Source organism: Malus sylvestris, chromosome 4, assembly GCF_916048215.2.
Source record: "Malus sylvestris chromosome 4, drMalSylv7.2, whole genome shotgun sequence".
Classification (NCBI taxonomy): Eukaryota; Viridiplantae; Streptophyta; class Magnoliopsida; order Rosales; family Rosaceae; genus Malus; species Malus sylvestris.
In genome coordinates, this window is record NC_062263.1 from 6097417 (window position 1) to 6108306 (window position 10890).

General features: G+C 38.1%; 2 protein-coding genes across 2 annotated transcripts; one reads left to right on the plus strand and one right to left on the minus strand.

Annotated features, from left to right (window-relative positions):
• The first annotated feature begins 4745 nt into the window (after positions 1-4745).
• LOC126617949 (60S ribosomal protein L37a) lies at positions 4746-6354 on the plus strand. The gene is made up of 5 exons (XM_050286028.1): positions 4746-4890; positions 5185-5224; positions 5744-5832; positions 5908-5990; positions 6079-6354. Exons 1-5 carry the CDS (start codon positions 4888-4890, stop codon positions 6140-6142), a joined length of 279 nt encoding a protein of 92 aa, XP_050141985.1. The 5' UTR covers positions 4746-4887; the 3' UTR covers positions 6143-6354.
• Positions 6355-7242: 888 nt separating this feature from the next.
• Positions 7243-10890, minus strand: LOC126617946 (uncharacterized). Its single transcript, XM_050286022.1, has 3 exons — positions 9507-10890; positions 8367-8625; positions 7243-7788 (listed from the first exon to the last, which is right to left on the minus strand). The coding sequence occupies exons 1-3, from the start codon at positions 10385-10387 to the stop codon at positions 7642-7644; spliced, it is 1287 nt and encodes a 428-aa protein (XP_050141979.1). The 5' UTR covers positions 10388-10890; the 3' UTR covers positions 7243-7641.

Below are 10890 nucleotides of genomic sequence, written 5' to 3' on the forward strand. Positions count from 1 at the left end.
CTCTATGTGTTTATCTATAAGTATGTTTATGTGCATGTGTTTTTTGTGATTTTAGTGAACAAAAAGATGACTTTTTTGGGGATTTTTGATGTTTTGGGTTAAAAAGGCGGATCTTTGAGGTTGATAGGATGGACTAAAGGAGCTTGCCATTAGCAAATAGAATCGGGCGAGGTCAAGAGTTATACTGGAATGGGCTTTATGACAAGAACCAGAAGAATAATCTTGTGGGTGAGTCGGCCAAAGTGAGTCAACCCGTAAAAGATGTGGAAGAGAAGGACGTCTTGAAACAAAAATCCACTCATGGCTCGAAGAAATTGTTGTATGGAAGTCCAGTGGAGTACGTGTTTGTAGATGATTATGATGAGAGTGATGAGGAGACAAAAGCCTATGCATCACTGGATGTTTCTAATGAGGCTGAGGAGGCCAATACAGATCCTCAAACACCAAGTAAACTTAAGAAAATGCTTGGGAAACGAAAATCCGGTAACAATTCCAAGAAATGAATGTCTATAAATGATTTTGATGATGGCAATGAGGCCATATCAGGTCCCTCCACAAAATCTAAACTCAAAGAAACAGTTGGGAAACGAAAATCTTGTGAAGGATTTAAGAAATGGAGGTCCGGTTCATCTATAGATGTGTTTGGTGATGGTGAGGATTCATGTAGAGAAAATTATAAGATCCAATGGATTTTGATGTGGTACATAGTGCTGGCTCAAAAAACGAAAAAACATCTAAATTTGACTCTAAGAAAACTGAGAAATCTGGTCCACTTCATTTAGGGAATAATAATTCCAACATGGTTCATTTAGGTGACAAGGAATGAGAAGAAGAAGGAGGAATATGTTTTGCTTCTAATAGCTCACATGAAACAAAGACTCTTGTCTAGTGAAGAGGAAAATGTTCATTCAGATGATGAGGATTATGACTTAAGAGAGTCAAAAAATTCTGGGTTTTTTAAGGAGTCAAGTTCACCTCATGGAGAAGACCAGCAGAGCAATGAAAGTGATGTTGAGGTAAATATGCGCCAAAGTACTGATGAATGTGATATTGAGGTGAAGAAAAGGAATACGTTAGTGAAAAGGAGAAAGAGGAAACATGTCGAGAATGAGAATGTTGAAGTGAAAAAGGGGGACAACTTTAATTGTAATGAGGTTAATAAGGGAAGTAGGAAAGGGGATAAGGGGAAATGTGTTGAGGATGATAACATTAAGGTGAAGGGGGGTGGGACTTTTAATGATAGTGAGGTTAGGAAGGGAAGTGGAAAGGTGGATGTTGGTATGATGAGAAAGAGAAGGTTGGGGTTGGATACAAATGCTAAATTTAATAGAAAGAAAGATGTTCTTGTTCATTTGGGCCAGAATTCTAGAAGTGTGGCACAACAAACTTGTTCACAAATAAGTCCAAGAATTGAAAAATAGGGTATTGAATACGTAAATGGTAGAGAAAAAAATGTGTTTGACGAGCATGATGATATTCACAAAAAGAAAACTGGGTCAATTGATGGAAGAAACGATGAAGAGGATGAAACCTATGGTGGTAGGTGGAATGATGTGCAAAGAGTACGCATGAAGAACAAAGGGGAGAAGCTTACTAACAGACAATTCTTATGGGAAACAAAAGATTGCAATGTTTTTAAGGTTCTTGTGGATTCCATCTATGAAAACAGAGAAGTGCTGCGAGATGGGTCAGATTCCTTTAGGGATGAATGAAACAAATCAACCAGTGGATGGCACTACCGGACAGGTCATGTTTCTTGGCAACGTTTTAGCACTAGTGTAAGATTATGGAGGCATTCATCAAAATAGGAACCAAAGATGGAAAAGTCACCTACAAATACCTCAATAATTCATTCCACCATGTCAAAAAAAAAAAAAAAAAAAAAAAAAAGCTCTAACATGTATTTTTGAAAAGTCGCCGGTGCATTGCATAATCCATACGTCATTCTTCTATTCCCGAAAATTCCAAAGGGGCATGTGAAAGTTGTATTTTCTTGATCTTCTAAAACTATTACAATTTGGTTGTAACCAGAATAACCATCAAGAAAACAATAATATTGATTTCTTGGAGGTCGCTCAAGTATTTGATCAATGAAGGGATAAGAGAACTGATCGTTTCTTGTTGCATCATTAAGCTTTCTGTAATCAATACACACCCTCCAACCTATGACCATTCTCTGAGGAATCAATTCATTTTTTTCATTCTTTACTGCAGTAATGCCTTATCGTGTTGGTACTACATGTACTGCACTCACCCATTTGCTGGCAAAGATCGGATATATGACCCCAACATCCAACAATTTCAAAATTTCAGCACGCACCACTTTTTTCATGTAAGGATTGAGGTGCCCTTGAGCTTTCCATGGATGACTTTGATTTCTATTGAAGTAGTATTTTATGCATGCACATAGAAGGGGATGATCCCCTTAATGTCGACAATTGTCCATTCCAAGGCTGTTTTGTGTTCTCTTAGTACCCGTAATAGTTTTTCTTCCTTACATGCACTTAGATCAGAGGCTATAATGACAAAGAGAGTTTTAGAACGTATCAGGAAGAAGATTCAATTCTAGCTTTGAAGATTCAATTCCAAGGCTGTCGACAATTATAACGAAATTTATGATTCTCGTAATGTTTTCCGTCGGATATCATAATTTGCTTGGCTAACAAGATAGGTCGTATTAGGTTTCGTTATAATGAAATAGCATATTTGATTCCTTCTGTGTGAAAAACCAGACCCAGAATTGAAGATCATTTGAGAAATTTTCGATGGGATTTTGGCATATGGAATCTGCAGGACCAAGCTATCCTTTCGTGTGTGAGACCGAAAATATGGACTTGATGCAACCGAGTCATCAAGATAACCCGTATCTCAAGTTTAACACGCATTATTATATGTTTTAACTTGTCTACATGATACTGTATGATTGTTTTGCGATACTATCACATTGACATTCTACTTACATGATATTACACTTACTTTAACTGTTACTGGGGAGGGATTTTTGCTGAGTATCCGATATTCAAGCTGATATTTCATTTGTTTTATGACACTTAAATACTGACTTGAATACCAGGTACTTCAAAAAGTTTCTCGTTATTAAGCATTAGATAGTAGTTATTGGCAAGGTGTCCATAATACATTTATTAGTACGTCCGCAAAAAAAAAAAAAAAAAACCAGGGTAGTGCTATCAATACACTTATTTTTACATTTCACACGCTCATCTTAATTTTTGACTGTCAACTACCGATACGGAGTTCAAAGCTTTTTGTGTGATTGATACGTGCATGTGATTATCATTTTTGTTTTTTATCAAACGATATATTTACATTAACGGAATATGAAATAAAATTGGTTGCAAACTCGTTATTCCCGATTTTCAATTCTAAGATCATTCACTTACAAATGATCATGTTTAAGATAATGAAAAACATTGATTCTTCTAGGGTTCCTCGTGGTAATCAGAAATACACTCGTAAAGTTCGGAAAACCAATTGATTACCGAATCCATTAGAGAGGCATCTCCCGAAACTTGCCGAGAAGGCTCTGGTTAGCCTGGTCCTTGTTGGGCAGGTGTCTAAATTTACATATCAATATTTCCACATGTATCGATATTTTCATAAATTTACATATCCATATTTCCACCTATATCAATATTTTAAACACTAATTTGGAGGTAATGGTGGGTGGTGGTTAAGAGCAGTGGTCTAAGCTCGGCGTCTGATGCCAGGGGCTAGGTATGATGCATTTCTGTGCTTGATTTAAAGTTACCGACCACTAATTTTTTGGTCTGGAGACTTGAATCAGGCACATCCTTGAGCCTCTATGTTCTTTTGAGTTTTTTTGTGAGTTATTTATTTGGATCTAAATATGAAAATAGACTCCTATTGATTTATAATGGATCTTAAAAAGCCCCATATTAACAAGTCCCATAACTCCTTATTCAAGAATTTTCTTTTCATTTGGTGTAGTGAATGTCAACGATTCAATCAATATTACACTAAACCACTCAATGGCGTAGCCACGTTAAGGGCTACCCAGGGCTATAGTCCAGGTAGCTTTCCATAAAAAATAAAAATTTTACATATAATTTTTATTGATTTTTTAATATAGCCCATCATATATTTAGTCACTAATCCTAATTTTCTTGGTTTAACTATATAAAATTATATAATACAGTTTACAAACCATCTCTTTTTGTTTCATCATTTTTCTAATCACTTCTTGTACATGTACAAGTTCGGATTTGTTTGAATTTTAACACGTATTTGTTTAATAACGAAAATTCTTGGCTCACATTGTGAAAATTTTCTTAAGCTAGACAATACTGTGAAAAATACAGTATCAAGTTTCTTTGTTTATAAAGATTTAATGTTTAAGTTAGCCCACCCGGTGAAAATTTCCTAGCTCCGCCATTGAAACCACCAATTTGCTTAATTCACCACAACAAAATCTCTCCACAAACATGTCAGGAATGGTACCAACGAGCAAATAATTTATAAAAGGATAATGTTAGGAATACCAAATTTGGAGACAAAATTTTAAAAACTAAAGAACATGAAAGTTGAAGATTAGTTTATTACTCACGTGTTGATAAATGTGTTCATTAATGAAACATCATTTAGTTCGTGAATTTTATCTTCCTAGCATTGCTCTTTATAAAAACACATTCAAATCTCTTGGTTCAATAGGAGATTTTGAGAATTTTCTCTATTTATTAATTATGGACCCAGTTGGTATGACCCGTTTTAAAGTTGGCCCATTTGCTCCTTTTGAGGGGCTCTATAAATCGGAACAAAGCAAGTTAGGGTTTCTCTATTTGCTCTGAGAAGAAGAAAGTACCAGCCGCTTCAGCCCTTCACAGCCAGCAGACCCTCCAATCCACAACAATGGTATCTCTCTCTCTCTCTCTCTCTCTCTCTCTCTCTATATATATACACACACACACACACACACACACACACACACACACATACATCCATCCACTGTTTGTTTCCTCAGAAATTTGTTTGTTGTTTTAGGTTTCTGGGAAAATGTTGTGGTGATATTGGCTTTATATTTTTTGTGGAATTAAACGATAAAAAATAGTTGGGTGTTTTGAGCTACCTCTAAACAAGCAAAAGTTATGTTGATTTGGTAGTTATGTCCGCTGTGTTTATAAGAAATGAATGCTTTGTGTGTTTCAGACAAAGAGGACGAAGAAGGCCGGTATTGTTGGGAAATATGGTAAGTTAAGTTCCATTTGTTTTACTTAAATCTTAATGCTTTTGTTGTAATGCAATCTGTTCTCTGTTATGTTGCGATCTATGAAATTACTCAGTATTCTGTCATTTTAATTGCTCGTCGCATGGTCGTGTATCGGTGTGAAATTTATTTGCTCTAGTAGTTTTAACTTGGCCGAGACGCGGTTTATGTTCTGATTGTATGCCTGAATAATTGATTTTCATTTTTGCAATACAAGAGCTAGTTATAGTTACCCCGCAGCCAATATGTGGTATGTAAAACCGGATTTGGGATTGGAAATTGAACCGTCTTTTTCTTTTTGTTCGTTTTTTGTTTTAGTTTTGTTGGTAAGGGAAATGTGTGTTCATGTGCGTCTAATTGTTTTGGTGGAAATTATGCACAACAGTACAACATTCAGATTTGTTTAGAAATGCTTTGAGTAGATATGTTTTGCATTTCTGAAGTTTTGATCTGATTCCGCACTCAATTGTTTACGATTCTGTCTTCTGCCTCTTCTTACAGGAACCCGTTATGGTGCCAGTCTGCGTAAGCAGATTAAGAAAATGGAAGTTAGCCAGCACAGCAAGTATTTCTGTGAATTCTGTGGCAAGGTAGTGTGGTTGTATTTTGTCAACTATTTGTCTCTCGTCTGGGGAAACATGATTAAATTTTTCATTTCCATGTAGTATGCTGTGAAGAGAAAGGCTGTTGGAATTTGGGGATGCAAGGATTGTGGAAAAGTGAAGGCAGGCGGTGCCTATACCTTGAAGTAAGAACCCTTTTTCACTGCTTTCTCGCTTTTCTTGAATTTTCTGTTTGCGTAATTAACTAAATGATCATTCGGTTTTTTTAAACAGCACTGCTAGTGCTGTGACGGTAAGGAGCACCATTAGAAGGCTGAGGGAGCAAACCGAGAGTTAAGCTGCTGTTGTTGACCGCTACTACGTTTTGAGCATTTGCAGCTATGGATATTCCAAACAGTTTTGGGGATGTGGTTCTCCTTTTATTTCGTTATATTGTTTCGAACAAGTTAGATGAAAATGTTGACTCGTTGTAGTATGTTTAATCTGAGATTTTAGCGTCCATCGTTGAATTCGGAGTGCAATTTTATAGTTTCTGGATTTCGGTTTTAATACTGCAAATTATGTCTTCTCTTTTGCTGAGCAAAAACTTTAAGCTTGCATCCAACCCTGAGCAGCTCTGGTCTCTTTAGCTTTGCATCCAACGGTGACCTGCGCGGCAATACTTCAAACGCCGACATCAGTCTGAACTAAACTCGGACGGATCATGTGCCTCAAACTGCACCACCTGCTGCCCTTGAACAATGAACAAGTAGATTCTGCAAAAGGGTGGTTTTCGTGGGGCTTGACGAAATGGCACCGAAGTCGCCCTCGATAGTCTGCGATTAGTCGGATGCCACGGCAGTCCAAGGAGACCGGATTAGTCGGATGCCACGGCAGTACATGGAGACCGAATTAGGTGCCACAATCTCTTTTTTCCGTCTCTAATGTTCGCATGTCTTGCTGTCTTATACCAACTCTGTAATGGTCAGGTGCCGCAATCCATCTGCTGCTTCCGGCGCAGCAACTCTCTCCTAATCCCCTCGAACTGAAGACCCATCCACCTCTATCTTTGTTTTGTTATTACTTGAAACATAGCGAGTTATTCATTCAGATCCAATCCTAGAGACCTAACGAGGCCTCTTAACTCTAGTCGGAGTGGATTGGATTGGAAAACTCACCATTCAATCCAACAACCGGATACAGACTGGCTTTATCTTACTAGATTATAATTGATGAACGCCATAGATCAAGGAAAAACCAGTTCTATGAATTTAACAACATTAACTAGTTGACAGTCAATCGACCAAAAAACATAAAAAAAAAAAAAAACTATTTTGTCAATCCTACAATGTGTAAACGGAAATACGATCCTGTATTAATTTTCATTTTTCTTTTTGACGTATTTCGTAGTTATAATCGAATATAGATTCGTTATAGAATATTCATGGCTCGAGTTCATCCAGGCAAAATTACATATATAACAATAACCAGTAATGTTTACAATAGGAAGCAAAAATGTAAAATCACAAACCTTGGTCTATAACTTGCACACTCTTACTCATCATATGTACATATTGCTGACAGGCCAGAAGGTAAAAAAAAGGCGAAAACTGGCCTGCTCCTCAATCAGCCATAACTATAGTTGACTGAATGTGGTTCCAGGTACGTACCTCGCATTCCCCATCAAAATAATTGCAGGAGCAAAGACACCAAATAGAAGAGAAGAAAAACAAACCCATTTGCTGATTTACGTGGTAGTTTTGCTTGTGTGGCTTTGTCACACAAGCATGATGCTGATGCTAATGGGGATTGATCAGAACATTAGGCGAACATGGGTAGTGGCCGCAGCAGTCATTGTTATAATGGGTGTATTTGTTTTTGCACAGCCTTTACAGCCGCAACTCGTGCAGCAATTGCTGCTTTATTAGCTATTGTTACAGCTCGGTTCACCCTTTCTTCTACTTTGGCCGCTTCATATGCTCTCTCAGCAGCTCTCTGTGCTTCCTGCTCATAAGATGGTATTCAGTAAGAAACTCGCATAGTAGCGGTAACTGGTAAGTGCTTGTTCAAATCAAATAATTAAGGTTTTGCATTCAGTCTTCATGTAAATCAACACCGAGTATTTCTATTGAAGAACTGTCATTTTAGAGGAAAAGCTCAGATAGCATAAGGTCAAAAGAAAAAAGCCCATCCAACTCGAAAGACTGATGAAATCTGTAGCAGACGTAGGTACAATTCATCCATACACAACCTTCCAACAAACTACAACAAAAATGCTATGAAACAAGTACCGCAGTCTCATAAAACCAAAATCACATCATGTGGCTTCCTAGTGTCTTTTCATTCATGGTTTATGTCAAAAAAATAGGAAAGTTTTTCCAGTTTTAATTACGATATGTACCTAAAATGAAATGTCAGTAAACTTGAATTGTTAATCAAGTCAACAACATAAAATACAAACACGTTTACACAATTCAAAACGATATTTACCTACTAAAACTTTATGGATGTAGGCCAACACATTTACAGTAGAATTTATTCCAATAAAATACTGATACCACAAGGACATAAAAGACAATTACCTGGACTGCATTAAGCACTTTGGCATGGTTGGCAGAATAAGAAGATCCAGGTTGGGTATTTTGCGCACCGGGAATATCTAGCACCCCATTTTGCCAGTGACCAGATTGTGTTTCCCCATTTCTGAAAGTGTACATGCCAAATCCCTGCTTTCTACCTTCATGCCAGGCTCCTTCATATCGATGGCCGTTCCCAAACTGATATACTCCAAAACCGTGCATCTTGTCCGCAAAATATTCCCCAGCATATGTATCACCATTTCTGCGTTATCATATATACCAAATTAGCCCTGTGCTTGCGAATTTAACTTTCACTAGCATATCAGAGGAACAAGTATTCTTAACATGTGTGAGACAAACACAGATGCAAGTGCCCGCAGATACGTGTATGAAAGTGAAAGGAGTGTAACTAGATCAGTTTTCCTTTCGAAATTAACCAAGTATAAGAACAGTAGTCAAGAATCAAGATCCAAAGTGTCTTGTTTATATTAAAATATAAAATAAACATTAAATTAATGAGACCTTGTAGATAATGTGCCGGAGAATGAAATATTAAAAAAGTATGAGATAGTTCCAAACACCATGATGCTGAACCATCCCTTTAATCTATGTATTCTAATATGATGCTAGCCATAACCTGCATTTGAACCCTAATAACCTCCAACCTTGATTTTTTTGGTAATTATCCAAAAGAACAATGAAAAATCCAACTGAAGGCCTGAATGACTTGACACGGAGCATCTATAAACTCATGAATGTAAAAACAAATACTGAACTACAGAGACAAAAATCAACAAGTCTCTAAACTTGGTGCAAAATGTATAACAATTCCATTAAGCACACGATACCTCAAAGGCTCAAACCTTATTTGGTCCTAGCTAGCCCAAAATTGCATACCAGATGACAAGACCACATAATTGACTTAATATCTTAACAACCTAGTAACTAAGAGAGGTACAAAAACATTTCAAATCGGTCGTCCTAGTACTGTGTAACTAAAACCCTACCATACCACATAGAACAACAAGGCAACTTGATGAATCAGTGTTCAATTCCAAACATCAATATCATAGACAAGAACATGGAAATCGAAACACATATCCATTCGCTTCATATATGTTAAGGAAGACAGTAAGTTTTTACCTGAAATGATAATGACCAAGTCCATGTTTGACACCCCACTTAAACTCCCCAACATACCGACTTCCATCCTGGCAAGTATGTATGCCACACCCATGACACTGCCCATTATACCACTCTCCGGCATAAACATCACCAGTGAAGAACCTATACACCCCAATTCCATGCCTCAAGCCCTGCCTATACTGCCCGCGATACCTGCTACCTCTAGCCCAAGTCTCCACACCATAACCATCATACTTCTCATCCACCCAATCACCTTCATACCTCCCACTCATATGATAGTAATAAACCCCACTTCCTGAACATTTTCCTTTATCAAATTCACCCTCATAAACATCCTTATTACTATACACCTGCACCCAAGACCCCGAATTCGGCTTTTTGTCCAACTTTGGCTTCGACCCAATTGACCAAAGAACAGGCTGAGCGGGCTTAGAGACGCAGGAAGACGAACAAAGCTTGATTGGCAAAGAGCGAGAAAGAAACAACCGAGTCGAAACAAAACGGGGAAGTGCAATGTTGAGAGAAATCAAAAGGGCCGCCGAGAAAGCGATCACAGAGAGGAAATCGAGAGCGAAAGAGCGGCGGGAACTGGTGATGAAGTAAAGGGAAGGCAAAAAGAAGAGGATAAGCAAGCGGCAGTGGACTCTGAGCAGATGGGCACCGCGGAAATGGCGGAAATGGCGGAAAAGCTTCAGAACCAGTGATCGTGTGGCGAAGGGAATGATTGCAAGTGAAGCAGAATACAAAAACGAAGAAGAAGAGGAAGAAGAAGGGCCGGAATTGAAAGCAGTGTGGCCATGGGGGTGGAAGTGAATCGGGTGGTGGTGGAGAGAGGAGAGTGTGGGAGAGTGGGATAAAGTGGAAGGTGTATGGTTCATTGCAGGATTGTAAGAGATGGGTTCCTCATGGAATTTGAATTGGGTGTGAATTTGGTAGGATTGTGCTGCTGGGCTTGGTGATTTCCGGGTCTGGGTTGCTTGGAAATGATCAAGTTGGTGGTTTGGTTTGGTGATAACATGTAGGACTAATTGGGTATTTGAACAATTGACATTTGGGTTTGAATTTAAAAGTGCTTTTGAAATTGATGAGGAATCAATTCCTCTCAGCTTCTGCTTTTCTGCTTTCCTTTCCTCTTCCGATCTGAGTTGAATTGCATTTACATACACATATTTTCTTCTTCCTCTCTCTCTCTCTCTCTTTCTCTCTCTAGCTTTCTCTCTCTTCTGTGACTTTCTGGGTTTCTGAGATCAGAGCAAATGGTGGATATCTGTGTGATGTGTTGCTGTTTCTTGTTGCTTTGCTCTGGTTTTCACGTCTGGTCTTTCTGCAGAAGCCAGAACCGACCTGGGGTGGTTTGTCCTCTTCTCTACAAAGCCCCTGG